The 18,068-nt window shown below is 40.0% G+C and overlaps 1 protein-coding gene across 1 annotated transcript in view; it reads right to left on the bottom strand.

Moving 5' to 3' along the window:
• The window catches only part of si:ch211-186j3.6 (neural-cadherin), a gene marked incomplete at its 5' end in the record, with an annotated part of 159,585 nt that extends 148,199 nt beyond the window's left edge, over window positions 1-11,386 (bottom strand). Inside the window, one exon of the mRNA XM_038270850.1 lies at window positions 11,172-11,386. Coding sequence (XP_038126778.1) covers window positions 11,172-11,386 — 215 coding nt within the window. The remainder of the gene's footprint in view (window positions 1-11,171) is intronic.
• Window positions 11,387-18,068: the final 6,682 nt, after the last annotated feature.

Below are 18,068 nucleotides of genomic sequence, written 5' to 3'. Positions count from 1 at the left end.
TCACAGGACCATGGCTCTTTACTGCTGCTCATCCCTAATTCATTACCTCCTACTCTGACAAAAGACAAGCAGCAGAGTGAACGAGAGACATTGAGAAAGAGGGAGAGAGTAGCAGACTGTGCTTTGTATACAAGGCAAGTTAGAACTCCTGCCGAGTTTGGGGGCTCTTAAATATAAAACATTTCCTCCACCCTGCTGGTCTGGAGATACACAGGAGTCCCACTGAAAGCATATGGACTGCATAAACAGCATCACAAATCAAACCGCTCTGCGCTCCCCACCCTCTGCTCCTGTGGCACCAGCAAACATCGTTTCATGGAGGCCCGGCCTGGAGAAGTCACACGGTACAAATCAGCAGGTGAAAGAGTAGGTGAGGAGCACAGAGCTTCCTGTATAAATGGTGTGTCAGACAGGCCTGCTGTCAATGCATATTGGATCTCGGCATCCACCACTTCCTGTTTTACAACTAGCATACAGTCAGGCTGTGAGCCTTGCAACATAACAGCTCATTGCAAAGCGGTCAGAATGAAAAACTGTTCACATGTCGATGCCTCTGGGACCTTTTCCTTTTGTCATGTATGCTCTCAATTTGTCTGCCTGTCTTCTGTTTTAAACGGCCATATTAGGTGAGGATAATATGTTCCTATTGGGCCTAGGAAATCCTTATCTGACACCCTGTCTGCGCCAGCTTCAATGTAATTAATTAATGTAATTAATTAATTAATGTAATTAATTTGTTTATTGATTTGAAAGACACCATCCTCTGGCTGCTAGGCTTTTCCGGTATAGGTCTACAAGTAAGCCCACAGCTTCCAGTCATGTTTGTCTTTTAGCACTGATAAGGCCGGGCACAATCATTACCATGGCAAACAATCTCCCGACAAATCCCAGAGAACAGCCTATAAGTGAAGTTTAATAAAACTGTCTGCATGTGTCGACCCCATCGAAAGCTAGACAATGAAAAGAGAAGAAATATCACATTAAAAAAACATAATGAAGATGAACTGGAGCTCTTCAAAATGTGGAGATCAACAGAATCTAAATAATTTTATCAATTTACATGTTTCTTAGCTAAACAAGTAGGTTTATTTTGATTTCCTTTTTAAATTTTAATCTTATTAACAGGGCCTGGCCTGACTTAGACAAATCTTTTGGTCATTTTGTATACAAAATGAAATTTCGATGCATACAGGTTTTCAACAGTGAATGAGTAGCTTTCTGCTGCGAACATCCATTTATATTTCCTTATATTTTTTATAATTTCAATTTATAAAGTGTTGTGATCAATAAAGCAAATTTATTTACTTTTTCTATTGGTTGGTTCCCTCCTTCCAGAACCCCTCCTTCCACCCCGTTTGGGTTGTTTTTTTGACTCCTCCCTTCTGTTCTGTACCCCTCCGCCCGCCCCATTTAGGTCAATTTTTCTTGTTTTGCTCTCTTTTTTTTTGGCTTTTAGAGCCTAAGATGGCGTCTGGAATCTGCCCTTCAGGGGCGGGGTTCTGTTATCATCTTGGCCCTGCTAGCTGGCTTAATTGCTCATTTCATTCACCATAACCTTAACTCAGCCCGGTTTCTCATCACTACCCATATGATCCACCTGCTCCTGTTTCTATTTAAACTACTTTGTCCCAGCCATCAGTGTCAGATTATTCTTGAGCATTTGGTGTTGAGAGTTTTCCAGCATTACTTTTAGTGTTCTGTTTGCATGATCCTGACCTGTTTCTGTCTTTGAGCCTTCCTGCCCCTGTTCTGACCTGTTTGCCTTACCTGTCTTTATAGTCCTGTTGGATTCTGTCTGCTCTTGACCTTGGATCTGCCTCCTGATTTCACCCTGCTCCGATCTGAACCCCTCTCAGTTCTGTGTCCTTCAAGGCTTTGGCATCTAGAACTTCTCTGTACGGCAAGCGCTGCGGCTTGTCAGCTGTCCGGTCGGTATCAAGGCAGAGAAAAAGGTCTACAGTTAACAGTCAGAAGTTGGTGACCAATCTAGCATTTTTACACCAGTTGTGGTTGATATTGACACAAAGCCCCCCCTCTTCGGGTCTCACCATTTAGTTCAAATTTCCTATCTCCGAGTAAAAGTGTGGGTCCCTCCAAGCTAATGGCATTATCTGATGTAGATGAGACAAGCCATGACTCAGTCAGGACGATGGCACAGCAGTTACTGATCTGCTTCTTTGAAGAGAGTTCCAGTTGAAGATGATCCATTTTGTTGTCCAGTTAGTGGATGTTGGAGAGCAGGTTTGAAGGCAGCGACTGTCTGTGGAGATTTGCTCTTAACTTTGCTTTTAGCCCCGCCTCTACAGTCACGCTTCCGCAGCCTTACACACCATTTTCAAATGCTCTATCTCTGGCGTGATCTGCTCCATTAGTCCGCTACTCTGTGGATGCAACTCAAAGCACTCATAAGCTTTTTAAATGGATGAGGGTGGCTGTATTAACGAGTCCAGAAAAAGCACTTGATGACCGTAGCTCTAGCAGCCGCTGGCGGTCAACAAAATATTGTTGGGTATACACTCTGTGTACACAAAATGACAATAAAAGTTGTCTAAGTGTGAGTTGCAGGGTAAATGCGTGCTTTGTATCGTTCTAGGTGGCATATTTTGTAGAATTGTTGAGGCTGATGCAAAGAGCTGATGCAAAGGCGCTTCCTTTGGGCACCACCATGTTGGTTCCTCTACGTGGATTTTCTGGTTTCAAGACACTACGGATATACCGGTAATAAATACTACCAAAAGATCAAATCTCTACACTGATGGATCCAAAAGAAGGAAGTTTGGGCCGACTGGTAAACCTCAGAACCAATCGACCCACCAGCTTGACTAAACAAAAAGACAACACTGGGAAAGAGTTAGAAGTTGATCCCCATGAATCCTTTTTATACAACAATTGATTAATGCAATATACTGTATGTTCTGCATTGCTCAATGGCATTTAATCCCTATGAAGTGACCTTTGTGCTGGAGGTCAGATGAAATCCAAACATTAAAACATTAGGTATGTAAAGCATGATAAAGCTAAATCTAAGCTTTTGTATTTCTAAAGTTGCAGTCATTTAAGCTTTAAAGTCTATCAGCGCCAAGAGAAAAGTAAAATTTGTAATGAGATTTCCAAAGTGTTTCATGTATTCATACCTTTATGCAACTCTGAAATACATAAGAAATAGATGTTGGTGTAAAAAAAACATAAGCAGGCAAATCACCTGGTAAAGATGGTTATATGCTTTTCTGATAAGGTTTCAAAGAAAATGATGAGAACAGGAGCCATTACACTATTAACCAAACGAGGAAAAGACTAAAGACATATCGATATTCTGAGGTCAATAACTTTATTGAATGTAGATTAGAAATTATTCACCTTTATCATCTCCAATCAACTGAAAACTGCTGAGATACACAGATAGTGAAGGAAATAAAGGATTGGTCTATAAACAACGATATCAGGTTGGTTCTTGACTTAATAGATTATAATTTGTTTACTGAAGATTTAGGCTTTGTTTGTTTTTAGATTTCTACAAACCTATTGACTCTATAGAGCATCCCTCCATAATGATATCCATAGAGGAATTTGGCTATCGTGAAAGTTCTATAAAAGTGATTAATTTAATAGTTCAGTCTCTCTCTCTTAAAGGCACTCTATGCAACATTTTTCCGTTAATTAATGTGTTCCATAACGTTTTGGATGATTAAATGAGTCATTTCAGGTTGAACAAAGGTATTCTCGGCCGCCCTGGTGGTCTGTGGGGGAAATACCGTACTTGCAATTGCAGGAGCACCGACCCGCACCCACAGGCTCAGAAGTCTCACGAGAGTCAGTCTTGCTTTACGGCGAGAACTGCTAAACGCCCCCAGTTAAAAGCATGCTCGTTGCTAGCACAGTGGCGATCTTTGTGCAGTTATGCTACGTTCACATCGGACGCAGCAAAAGCAGCAAAATCGCGTCTGCTGCTTCATTTTTGCTGCTTGTACCAGTTAGTTCTGACGCGCGGCTGAAGCAGCTTTGCTGCTCTGGCTGCGCGGTGCAAAAGTGTGTCTGACGCGCGTTGGGCGGAGCTTCACTATCCTTTCTCTGCCTTGCAGCTATATTTGCTGTGATCAGTGGGAATAAAGTAGTTTTAATATGTGTTTAAGTGAGAAAATACACCTTAAAACGTAATCAGTGCAGTCAGTTCATTCAGATTATCATCCTGCCTTCAATATTTTTTCTGCCGCTCAGACCTCCACATACCAGCGGTGCGCCGGAATCCCTTCATCAGCAGCCTCTGGCCGGGTCGCCTCCTCGCGGTTCACCGCGGCAGCTGGTAGGTGTTTTTCATCTAAATAATCCAAACTGCAGGCAGCAGGATAATAAAAGCCAACATATTCTGCCGGCAGATTTCTGCATTTTAAGTTAATTTAGGCGTCAATAAACTGTTTAAGAGGAGTGATGATAGCGCTCTGATCATCAGCGCTGTGTCTCTCTCCCTGCGTCAGATGATTAAACGAGCCGGACGCGCTGCTTCAGCTGCTCAGACGCGCTGCGCCTGCTGCTCAAAACGCGCCGCGGGACCTTTTGCTGCGCCTTGACGCGCATCAACCATTGACTTTGCCTGTAAACTCGCTGCTTCTGTCGCGCCAGCTGCGTCCGGTGTGAACGCAGCATTAGTCATTCGTTGCATTCGCCTGTCTGCTAAGCTCAAAACAACCGCGCCTGGCTTGACGGAGAAACCAGGAGAACAGCTGAGCATATTTACGACAGTGCCCTTTTACTTTCGCCCTCTGGGGGGAGCCTCGCTGGAAAATCAACACCGGTTGCATAGTGTACCTTTAAGGAACAACCATACGATTTGAAGAGTGTCAGCGAATCTAACAGGGCTGCCTCTGCTCTCCTTTATTATTATTTTTAGCTGCAGAGTTATTGGTCGTTTTTCTTAGGAGAACCCACGATATTGAGCCATTGAATGTATATGATTATCTCTGATAATAACTCAGTTCGCTGATGATACCACTGTTTTTTTGGAAGATGAAAAGCAGTTCCTCTTGGTTATAGACCTTTTTTTTTTTTTAGAGCCTCTGGATTATATTTAAAATGTGAGTTAATGTCAATAAAGAACCCTGTACGGGATTCCAGTGAAAGAATAAATGAAATATTTAAAGCTACAGTGTGTAATTTTCAGCGACATCTAACGTCCAGACCGCAGCAACATGAACACCCCCCCCCCCCCACCGCTTCTCCCCCCCAACAGTACGGCGAGCGTTACGGGACAAAATGTCTTCCACGACGTCCACATCACCTACCTTCTCAAGTGATGAGGTTTGTTTACATAGATAATTTTACAGATAGTATTTCATTAGTCTGTGTAGGGTATAGATTTCCGTACCGCCTCAGTTCATCTCTCTCAACTTGCCGTAGTTACTTTCGAGCGTAATGGGCGATCTCGAAATCGCTAGTTTGTTGGCTCTGCGCTGCCGTAGCGCAAAGATGTCTGCCTCCATGGCTGCGAGACCCACTCCTATGTAATTATAAATAACGAATTCTAAGGCAAAGCAAATATTAAGGTTAAGAGGCTGAGCTCGTAGATGATGATAAATAACATAGTTATGTATAACATATTACATTTCTGACTGTATATCCCTGTAATTATTACACACTGTAGCTTTAAGCATAAACAAAGCCTTATAATATATGGACGTCATATGTGGACGCACTGTATATACTCTATATACCCCATTTTGTCAATCAATCGAAAGAATATTGGAAAGTTTTATCAGTCATAAAGAAAAGTGAATGCATCCTTAATTCTTGCAATCAGAAGGTTGTGGGTTCAAGCTCCCAACTCTCGCTTTCAATGCTATGTGTCCAAAATGTCTGTAAAGAGAACCTCTGGTGGTAAGAGGTGGTGCCTGTTTATAGCAGCTTGGCTCCAGGGCATGCTGTAGCTACAATGTGGCTCACCATGAAGGTATATGAACGAATGTGTGAAAGTTTTGCAGGGAATCTCAACTATGACTCCTGTACTGCAACATTAACATCTATTGAATTTGAGGAGAAACAGAAACTAAAATCTGGCTGAGCGGAGAACCTCAAACATTTAATCAGTTAGGTCTTCCTCTGGGAGATCAGCAGAAGCCTTTGTATCATTTTGGTCTTAAGCAAACACACACACAGGCTATGTCATACTATACTTGTGGGGACATTCCATTGACTTCCATTCATTTCCCCTCACTTCTATGACCTGACAGGTGACCCTAACCATAAACTAACCACCTTTCCTCATGGGGACCAGTCATTTGTCTCCACAAGTACCTATAAGTCCCCTAAATGTAGTATATTCCTGTGAAATCGTCCCCACAAAGTAACAAAAAAATGACCACACACACACACACACACACACCTATGGAGTGTCATCCATGTCAAAGATTGCAAACAGAAAAGTTTTTTGTATATGAATGCCTGCTCTGCTCTAATCACCTTCTCTGTCCTACACAGCATGGCTGGCTTGGTGCAGCCGCCCTTAGGCAGGAAAACGGGTTGGATGAGTGGGAGGCTTTGTAGGAGAGAACCAGCATCTGAAAACTCTGCAGTGCAGCGTATATATATATATATATATATATATATATATATATATATATATATATATATATATATATATATATATATATATATATATATATATATATATATATATATATATATATATATATATATATCTATATATATATATATATATATATATATACATATATGTTTTTATAAGTGAAAAAGCAGCCAGGAGTCTAAACCGGACAGACGAAGGCTGCTTACACCTGCATACACGCAATCTTACATAATGACAGGAAAAAACCACAGGAACTGTGAGCCACACAATGTAACATACAGACAGACAGACAGGTCGCTAGTTGTTTTTATCCTTCTCAAAATCTTTACTTTTAAAACCCTTTTTAATGCTGATATTTTGTTTCTGTCACGACCCTTTTTGATTTCTCTTTCTACATTACTGTTCATGTTATGTTCATGTTTCCTGTTAATTGGGTGTGTACTGAGATGAACCAATATCCGAAGCTGCCCCTCCCCCCCTCCTCCTCATCCCGGACCTGCAACTCGACTCACAGTAAAACCTTGCCATTATTCCGTCTGATGCTCAAATCAGGTGCTTAGTTAAGTCAGGTCCTTGCAAAGTATTTATTGACCTTTGGGACTCTTTAGGCTTAAAACTTTCCTTTTTGATAAAGCTTATAGTTAGAGTGGCTCAGGTTATCCAGAGCTATCTCTATAGTTATGCTGCTATAGGCATAGACTGCTGGAGGACATAGGGACCAATCACTCTATTTCTATTCTCCCACTGTGCAGAATCAATTACTTCAATCTCTAACATTCTGCTCTCTGCTTTTTCTCATCATAGAAAAGCCTGTTTGGCTGCGACTTCATCCTGGAGGGAAATATCAGCTGTGCTGCTGCCATCAACACCTTTGTTTATAGATGTTGAAGCTTGGCCTGTTTTTCAGAGTAGTTTTCCTCTCCACTATTGCCGCATGCTGCATGACTGGATGCAATCATCTGTTTTTTTCCTTGAATAGAAAACTTTAAACCTTTAATCTGACTGAATGATCTGGATCTATAGGGTGAGCTGAAAGAACAGGTCACTTTAACAGCGTAACATCTCACACATCCATTTTCAGTCATGTCCACACATTCATGATGGGACTGAGTTTAAGGCTATGAGACCACCACTACAAAACATCAAATCTTCCATTCTATAACCTTCGATGGCTAATTGGCATGCATGCGTATAGTTTGTGTTCTTTTGGAAGAACCATGCCTGGCCCAGCTTTAGATTCCTTGCTGATGCTTGAGAGGTGGCTTCAATGATTCCACCTCATTTATCTATCAGCATGCTCTTATTTTGTGATGGTCTCCAATCACTCCGGCAGCATACAGTAATATCCCAAGACTATTTTTTATTCTTAAAGAAAAACAACAACACCTTGACACAAAGACCTAGAGAAGAAAATCATACGCAACAACCAAGAGCAAGATCATGTCATACAGATAGTAATAAGTAATAGAAATAACAAGAAAACTAGTTATCCCAGAGAGGATTTTTTTTTTTTTCATCGCCGCCTGCACCTCAATCCAAATCAGCAGGACTTGGAAGATCTGTTTTTTTCTTGGAAAGTTGAAGAATAGCTGTTTCCCCCTATGTGTCATACAGTACCTACCCAACAACACCAATAAAAACAGGTAAAGAACAGTTTCAAATACAGACAATCCCTTTTCTTTAATGTTCTGGTTACAGTGTCATGCTCAGTAGTTATTTTCGAGTTAAGAGACCATGGAGACATTAAAAAAAAGTAAAGATAAAATCTGTCTCTGATTTTGGATAAGCTTTAGGTTCAGTTTCATACCCATCTATCACATCTCCTGGTTTTTCGGTGGCAGCTAAATTTTAAATAAGAGCTTGATAACAGAGACTTTAGTGCGTGAATATTACTTTTATAACATTTATGGCGGCTAGGATTACAAAATGGACTTTATTCCAGAGCTGTAATTCATTCAGCAGCTCTTTTCTACCTGCTGCATGAAAACGAGGCTCCAACACACGCTGAGCTCCCTGATGGATTTGTTACATGCACCAGGTCAACCCTGACACAAGTTAATTAGAGCTCCAAATATATACAGCCTGCCTAATTACACGCTGCACATGGATCCCACTAACGACTCAACTAACCTAATCCTAAGTCTTTACGACCCAATAAACCCCAAAACACCCTCTGAAACAAAACAAGGGAGGGAAAATGGAATCAGTGAGGAATGACAGCAAACCTGCCGCTAACATGCAAACATGCAGACAGCAGATCTCCCTATGGATCGCCCCTCCCACACTTATTGCTTTGGCAGTGATAGAACAACAGCCTGTTTCCCAGGAGAGAGGACCAGCGCCAGGGAAGGAAGAGCAGGAGAGATGAGGAGATGTGAGTCTATCAGATGATACCGTCAAATTTACAAAGATCTACACTTCCTGCTTTTTTATCTGTCTGTGAGTCCGGCTCTCTGTTAAACAAGAGGAAGAAAAGAGCTGCAGAGCTCAAACATTACTTTGACAAAACTGTAAAAAACTTTTCTCATCTTTAATTGAAGAGCATAGCACTGTGGAAAACAGACAGAAATAAAAGACACAAAACTCAGGTGGGGAATCTACAGCCGCTTTCTTCACAATCCTCAGGCTTTACTATTCAGATGTGTTCTCCGCCTCATGAAGTCTTTACATATAGGCTGAGGTGTCCTTTGGTAGCTGCCATCATGGACTCTTCTTTCCAGGTTTGCGTTGTGAAATAGTTCAGACACGGTGCAAAAAATCAGGCAGAAATCTTTGTGAAATATCTGGTTCAGCACATTATGTGGGCGGAGAGGAGGAGATTCTAATGTGGAGGAACTGGTTCTCCACTGTGTCACCAGTTTGAACCCATCTTAGGGAAATGTGATGGTCTCAGTGCTCCTACATGGTCGTCATTTAAAAAGGTGCTAGATTAATCTAGATTAAAATGGCTCAATTGAATTTTACCATGAAACAGAATCAGAATTACTTTTTTCATCCCTTGCAGGACATCTTTTTCTTACAGTGCAATCATTTCCAGATGAGAGAAAAATAAACTTGTAAGTACAAAAAAGAATAAGAATATATATAAAAAAAAAAGATAATGGTAAGAATAAAATGAGATAAAGATGGTATGTGTGTGATACCTCAGTTTTAAGTAAAATTAAATAATTGAAAAGGTTTCTGAGGCCAGGTGGTGGATTAGGTAAGGGCCTATCTCCTGTTTCCAAAGTGCTGACAAAGCTTTGATAACTGGTGATGAAAATAAATAATATTCAATAGGATAGATTTGTGTTTAATAAGTGTTTCTTCAGATAAACATGAATTCTGAACTGTAGGCCTACATAATAGGTCATGATGAAGTATTTACAGTCAGTAGTTTTGTTTCAGTCAGTCTAAGCTCTATTTCTCCTTTCTCTACCAGTCATTGTAATATCCTGTGAGGCTGGAGTAGCCGCAAGGGCTGCTGGGTAATGACAAGATGAGGAAAACATCACCATTTTAACCTAGTTTTCTGTTAAATATAGTTGTTTATGTTGGTAGTCTGTTTATGCTAAGCTAACATTGACACCGTCGAAAGAATGTTTCACAAGTTGGTTATAAAGGAACAGCGTACCCTGGATCATGTGTTGCATAGACAAATAGCTGTCGCTTCATAAGCAAGCATGAAGTGACAGTGGAGAGGAAAAACTCCCCATAGGGATGAACCTCTGGCAGAACCAGGCTCAACAAGGCGGTCTTCTGCAGGACCCATTGAAATGAGACACGGAAAGCAGTAAGAGTCCGGGAGGAATAAGGGACTGGGGGTGGGTTAAAATGGGGTAATCTGAATGAAGCCAAAGCGCATCCACCGCCTGCGCACCAGGTAGCAGACGTTGAACTTCCGTCTAGGCTCCATTTGTACATTCTAGGGACGCATGATTTATCGATTTTGGTATCGAATTCAGCTGTTATCCGTTACTGTTTTTTATACATTAATGTTTTTGGGCCCTATATATATATATAAATATATATATATATATATATATATATATATATATATATATATATATATATATATATATATATATATATATATATATATATATATATATATATATATATATATATAATGCACAAAAATCCATCTCTCTCTATCTATGAATATAAATACCAGTGTATTATGGCTCTTTTGTTTTCTCAACAATAGGAAAGTATTTGATGAATATATTTTTAGCTCATTTGTGGAAAATACAAAAACCTAATTGAAGCGTTTGGGTGGAGTTACTGTAGGTCCATCAGCCCCCACCCTTAGAGAGTCCCCACCAACTTTCATTACAAAGTTACACCCTTCGGTCAATAGCTCCGGTTCTGATTTCATTTTGGGATAAAGTGAAATCATATTGTTTCATCTTTGCTGTTACAGCAGGCTGAAGTTAAGTAGAAAGCTTTGACACACTGTATGTGATTTAAGAACTGCCTGCAGTTCCTCCTCCATCTGGCAGACATCCTGGTCTAATTTTATTCTGAGTGCATTTACCTTCCCCTGAAATGTTTTATGAATAAAAGGTTGAAAGCATTTCCTTCCTCCATCCAGCCAAAATGTTTTGCTTCATACCTATGGCCATGAAGTCCTCGTGGTCCCAGGCCTGCAGCTGTGCGAGTGGGCCGCTGTACAGCAGCAGTCCATCAGCCACGTCTGTGATAAACTCCAGCGACACATGGCTCTCAAAGCAAGGCGTCATAGGAGGAAACCAAGCATAACCGTTGCCATGGAAACTGTGCTTGTTCTGCTGGCATTCGGGTCCCTCAAACTGAGCAGGGCACTGGCACCTTGGGAAGGAGAGGAAATCAAAAGTTGAAATTACATGAATTAGTAAATGCAATAAATGGGTAATTTGGCTTTTAGTGACATTTCCAGAGTCTCTGCTTATGTAACTTAAAAGCATGATCCTCGGTGCTGTTTTTTTTCAATCCCATTCCGTCTAATTTTTTTCAAAGTATTTTGCAGCGCATTAGCTTTGACTGTCTGTAAGTCACAGTTGCTTCCTCCTTTTAGGCAATGCTCCCCTTTTGCCGATCACTCACACTCCGTATGTTTCACAGATGCAGATGTTCTCATTAGTGGCAAAGCCGCAGGGGGTGAAATCTCAGGATCACTAGGAAATACTCTTACAGTATTTTCAGACAGTCAAGGTCTCATTTATACCAATTTCCTGTCAAAATGCAGCTCCTTCCTTTCCTCTGCAGAAACATCTCAGTTTAAGCTCTTTGAATTTCAATCTACTGTTCTTACACTGGAAAAACGATCGAGAAATAAGAAAGAATTTCTTAAATTAAGTGTATTTACCCTTAATTTGAGTAGGCAAATGAGAGTCTGCCAATAGAATGAGTATTTTTACTCTTAAAATTAAATAATTTGATAACATGCACTTGAAATAAGACAATGCAATTGTGTTTTCTAATTTTAAATGTAAATTGTCTTGTTCCTGTTGGGAGCTGGAGAAATCCCATCTTTCTCCAGCAGAGTCCGCCGTGGATCCTCCCAGGGAGCTCCCTGCACAGCTGCAGCTCGTCAAGATCATCAGAGGATCCACTACTTAAGCTGTCTTCAGACCTTGCCTCAACGCCGCAGTGTTGTTCCAGTTGGTCAGCGCTAAAGCCTAGATCCTCTGAGTATCTCCATGACTTTGAATCCAGTCTGGATTCTACACTGTAAAAAATGTCCGTAGATTTTACGGTAAAAAACTGTAAAACCATGACAGTAAAAATCTGTAAACTGTAAAATGGTTTAATACTGTTTAATTTATGTTAAATCAGTGTAATTTAAAAAAAAAATGGATAACTGTATTTTTACAAATTCTCTCCGCAGGAAATACGTTGCCTTGCTGTAAAGCCTCTTCCAGTGTTTTTATAACGGAAAATTCCCATAATATTTATTAAAGTAAAACAGTGCAATTTTAGCATTAATTTCCCCTTAATATTGCGATTATTCACTGCTGAATGTCTTTTCAAGTAACAATAATTTTCCGCTATATCTTTAACATCTGACACCGTAATTTTTGCATTAATCTAATGTAAAAATACAGTTTCCAAAATCAAAAATACTAAAAAATTTTTCTGAAAATGGAAACGGTATCTCACACTTAACATTTACAATATGTACGATATTTGTATGTTTTTCCTGTAAAGAAAACAATTTGTAAATGCAAAATTAACTTATTATCTTAAAAAGTTCTTTGAATTTTACAGCAAAAAACTTTAAAGCCATGAAAGTAAAGATTTGTAAAGTGTAGAACGGTTTGTTATTGTTCAATTTATATTAGATCTCTGTAATTACAGAAGATAGGAATAACTGCCATTTTCACATGTTTTATCTGAAAAAAATACATTTTCTTACTGTAAAGTCCTCTTCTATTGTTCATTTAACGGAAAATCACCATAATATTTATTACAGTAAAACTCTGCAATTTTAACATTTTGGTTTTTTAAATTAATATGATTATTAACCGCACAATGGTTGCACATTTAACAACATTCAATGATTTTTTTTTCCATGTGATGCTTTTGTGTTAGCATTAATACCTTATACAAAATACAGTTTCATAAATGCTAAAAATGGAAGCTGTATCCAACATTCATTACATGATATTTTTTAATGAATTTCATGTAAATCCATAGACTGTATAATAAAAGACAACCCTTCAATCACCCATAGATTTCTGAGAGCTCAATTGAACTCGGTCAGCTTTTCTCACCATTGGCAACGTTGCACATCTGGTCACTCTCAGAATAAACAAAAATGGGCATAAAGCTAGAACTGAGAGAGTGGCTATGAGTGTGGGGGCAAATGATGCACCATTGTACTTGGAGCTATCTATAGCTTGCTTAAAGAGCTAACCTGGAGAGCTCTAAGGCGTTTAACTTAAAAAGCTTGCTAAAGCTAAGGCGTCCTATTAGCCAGCTAGAATGTGCTGTTGTACTATTCTGCTACTGGATGAGGCCTTGCCATGAACCAGCGGGAAGCTACACTGCCTGGCCAAAAAAAAAGTCGCCACCAAAAAAAAAGGTCATTCACTCTAATACTTTGTTGGACTGCGTATAGCTTTGATTACGGAACGCATTCGCTGTGGCATTGTTTCGATAAGCTTCTGCAATGTCAAAAGATTTATTTCCATCCAGTGTTGCATTAATTTTTCACCAAGATCTTGCATTGATGATGGTAGAGTCTGACCGCTGTGCAAAGCCCTCTCTAACACATCCCAAAGATTCTTAACTGGGTTGAGGTCTGGACTCTGTGGTGGCCAATCCATGTGTGAAAATGATGTGTCATGCTCCCTGAACCAGTCTTTCCCAATTTGAGCCTGATGAATCCTGGCATTGCCATCTTGGAATATGCCTGTGCCGACATGGAAGAAAAAGTCCATTGATGGAATAACCTGGTCATTCAGTATATTCAGGTAGCCAGTTGACCTCATTCTTTGAGCACATACTGTTGCTGAACCTAGACCTGACCATCTGCAGCAACCCCAGATCATAACCCCGCCCCCACAGGCTTGTACAGTAGACACTAGGTATGGTGGGTGCATCACTTCACCTGCCTCTCTTCTTACCCTGATTCGCCCATCACTCTGGAAGAGGGTCAATCTGGACTCATCAGACCACATTACCTTCTTCCATTGCTCCACAGTCCAATTTTTATGCTCCCTAGCAAATTGAAGCCTTTTTTTCCCGTTAGCCTTACTGATTAGTGGTTTTCTTACGGCTACACAGCTGTTCAGTCCCAATCCCTTGAGTTCCTTCACATTGTGTGTGTGGAAATGCTCTTACTTTCAGTATTAAACACAGCCCTGAGTTCTACTGTTGTTTTTCTTCAATTTGATCTCACCACACATTTAAGTGATCGCCAATCATAATCATTCAGGATTTTTTTTCTTTCTTTTTATAATTTCTTCCTTGAAGATGATGGGTCCCCACTATCCTTCCAGTTTTTAATAATGCGTTGGACAGTTCTTAACCCAATTTTAGTAGTTTCTGCATCTCTTTAGATGTTTTCTCTGCTTGATGCATGCCAATGATTTGACCCTTCTCAAAAAGACTAACTTCTTTTCCACGACCACGGGATGCGTCTTTCGACATGGTTGTTTAGGAAATGAGAAGCAAATCATTGCACCAGTTGGGGTTAAATAACTTGTTGCCAGCTGAAAGATAATCGCCCATGCAGTAATTATCCAATAAGAGGCTCGTACCTATTTGCTTAGTTAAATCCAGGTGGCAACTTTTTTTTTGTCCAGGCAGTGTAGATAGCCACCAGCACTAGTACAGAAGGAAGAAACTTCAATTATTGGTGTAAAGAGTGGTCTGAATACCAGGATCAGTTTGGCCTTTTTCACTTAAAGGGGAAGTTAAGAATTTTTTATCATTTTCAAGTGAGCCAGGATACAACTTCTCACTGAAGACAGTTTCAACATATTTCATTCCGTTATTCTAGTTCCAGGTCATCGCTGATGCTAATGCTAATGCTAGTGAAAGTCAATAGGAATCTGCTAGCCTGTCATTAATAACAATCTTAACCACTCCACAGAACATCTGGGGCAAATCATTTATAACTTGGTAATGAGACACTTTACAAAGTTGTACTTCCTGTATTAGGCAGCAGGATTGATATCACCTGCTGCTACGTGCATGAAGGAATTTGATTACACAAATATACAGTCATAAATAATGGTAACGTCTGAATGGCATGAGGATATATCGGGTTTTGAGGAATATTTCTTTTTCATCCAACTGTCTCTATATCTCTATGAACCGGAATACACTGACAAAAGTAACACTACCACCCAGAAGCAAAGTATATAATTCCGCAGCTGGTAAAAAACTAGTTCCTCAATAGGGCTCGGGATCAGCGTTGCATTGTGGGATGTGGCGGCCATATTGAGGGCTACGCGAACGTAAACATAGATCTGATACAACGTTGTTGTTGAAAGAAAAGACATAGAAGTAGAGAGAAAAAATATGTTAAAATCCCGAAAAGGATCTGGAATTTACCGGGACAGATTAAATAGAGAAGCCAGGGACCGGTATGTTGACAAAATCAGCATTATTAATCATTTGGATCCATATGAAGTTCCAAACAATGAGTGGAGCACCAGTGAGTGAGCGCCTATACTTTAAAACAGTTCCCAAGCTACAAGTCCTTGGAGTCTCATGTGCAGTTCATGAATGGATGGGTTCAGGAGCTGCAGATCATAAAGCCAGCAAACAGTGGGAACACAGTAATCCGTACGAAGGTAAGCTGTGATCAGACGGGCTCTGGAACCTGCTAGTTTAGTAACTGCTAACCGCTAGTGCTAACAACCACTCACGCATGTAATGTACTTTTAACTAGCTGCTATGTGTTTCAAAGGTGTAGTTAGTAATGTTAACTGCCAACCCTCCCCAAACCCTCCGGGTTTTCTCGCGTATTTGAGCCTTTTCCCGCTGCCCTTTTTATTATTTTCCCTTAAGAGATCCCAACTTTGAAGGAAAGAAACAATGTAGGCTATAAAATAAAACTGTGCATCTTTAACTTACCAGAATGAAAATGCAGGGAACACACTCTCATTGACATCGGGATACTGTGGAAAGTTAAGTTCAGTCGTCTTACAGCCGCGATCCAAGCTAGCAGACGACTCTTTATCTCTGACACTTGGTCTCCATGGTTACGCCTCCAGGCAGGAAAGCGGTGGAAAGTTAACCCATTTTCTATGTTTTTCCCATGGGGATCATGTTTTGCGCTGTTACAGCCCACAGTACAGCAACGGTTTACCATGGTTGAAATCAAGTTAAGGTGGAATTAATCAAATTAAAACACGGCTGAGAGGGAGTACAGTACACGGTAGTCATGACGACCAAGCCCTATATGTAATGTAAAATTTGTCATACGAGGCTAATTTTACTTGTTTAACATACAAGTTTACCAGTTGAACACAACATTTACACAGATAGGCTTGCTGATTTGCCTCGGATGTTCTGTGGAGTGGATAACATTGGTTTTAATGACAGGCTAGCAGATTCCTATTGGCTTACACTTGCATTAGCATCGGTAACCTCCTGGAACTAGAATATTGGGATGAAATATGTTGAAAATGGCCGTTTCTCAATATGCGTTCTTGAGCGTTCTCGTGTGCTCGTGACACGTCATCAGCCTCAGCCCGAGTACCGTTCCAATTCTCAAGAACGCCAGATCGAGAACGCATCAAATCCCCGGATGTTGTTCTCACCCCGCCCTCTTTATCGAGCATGCATCAGAGCAGACTTGTGCGTTCTTCAGACTGACCGCTTCCCCAGAATGCCCCGCGGCCGCAGCTTGATTCCAGACAGCGCTCACAGTGTTAAGTTAAACATTCCCTTTTCTGCTGCTGTTGTTCTTCAAAAGTACGTTTTGAAATCGTTTGAGGCGATAACATTATACATTTAAGCCTCCCTGTGTGGTCTGTTTACAGAGTTAGTGCGAAAAAAAAAAAAAAAGTCAGACGTTGAGCGGACCAGAGTGACCAGCAGACCTCCGAGGGTAACCGCAGCCAGGGCTAAATTTACCCCGTCTGTAGTGCACTTCTCTCGGTCTAGTTATGTGTGAACTACCGCTCGTTCTGATGGCGGTTTTTTGCGGTTCGGTAATTTTTTTAAATGTTTTTTAAGCTTTAGGAATTAAAAATATTGTTTTCAAAATGTTTTGTGTAGGGAATAAATAGTTTTGACTGTTAAAGAAATGCTAAACAACGTTGCCTGTGATGACGTCACGAGTATGCTTCTGCTCCAATACACATACGTGCTTGCCTGCTCGCGTTCTCGTCAAGTCCGATCTTCCTGCGTTCTCGCAGAGAACGGACTTGAGAAACGCCTAATGTCTTCGGTGATAAGTTGTATCCTGGCTCCCTTGTAAACTAGGCCTTATGTCAAAAATCCTGAACTTCCCCTTTAAGTGAAAAAGGCCAAACTGGTCCTGGTATTCAGACCACTCTTTACACCAATAATTCAAGTTTCTTCCTTCTGACTGTAGCTATCTGCTGCTAAGATGCAGGACAAACGGAGTGAGGGATTAATTTGTCTCTGCAGTGATTATATTTCTGTAAATAAACTTGTGATAAGATGTGTTTGTTTACTCTCTGGCAGTGATGTATATATATGTATATGTGATGTATATATGTATATATATGTATGTATATATCTATATATATCTATATATATATATATATATATATATATATATATATATATATATGTATATATGTATATGTATATATATATATATATATATATATATATATATATATATATATATATATATATATAAATATATATATATATTATAATATATATATATATATATGTGTGTATATATATATACACTATATTGCCAAAAGTATTTGCTCACCCATCCAAATTATTGGAATCAGGTGTTCCAATCACTTCCATGGCCACAGGTGTATAAATTCAAGCACCTAGGCATGCAGACTGTTTTTACAAACATTGT

This window comes from Cyprinodon tularosa, unplaced genomic scaffold (assembly GCF_016077235.1).
Source record: "Cyprinodon tularosa strain WSP-4 unplaced genomic scaffold, ASM1607723v1 ctg78, whole genome shotgun sequence".
Lineage (NCBI taxonomy): Eukaryota > Metazoa > Chordata > Actinopteri > Cyprinodontiformes > Cyprinodontidae > Cyprinodon > Cyprinodon tularosa.
Note: the sequence above shows the minus strand (reverse complement) of the source record. Positions and strands in the feature narration are given on the sequence as shown.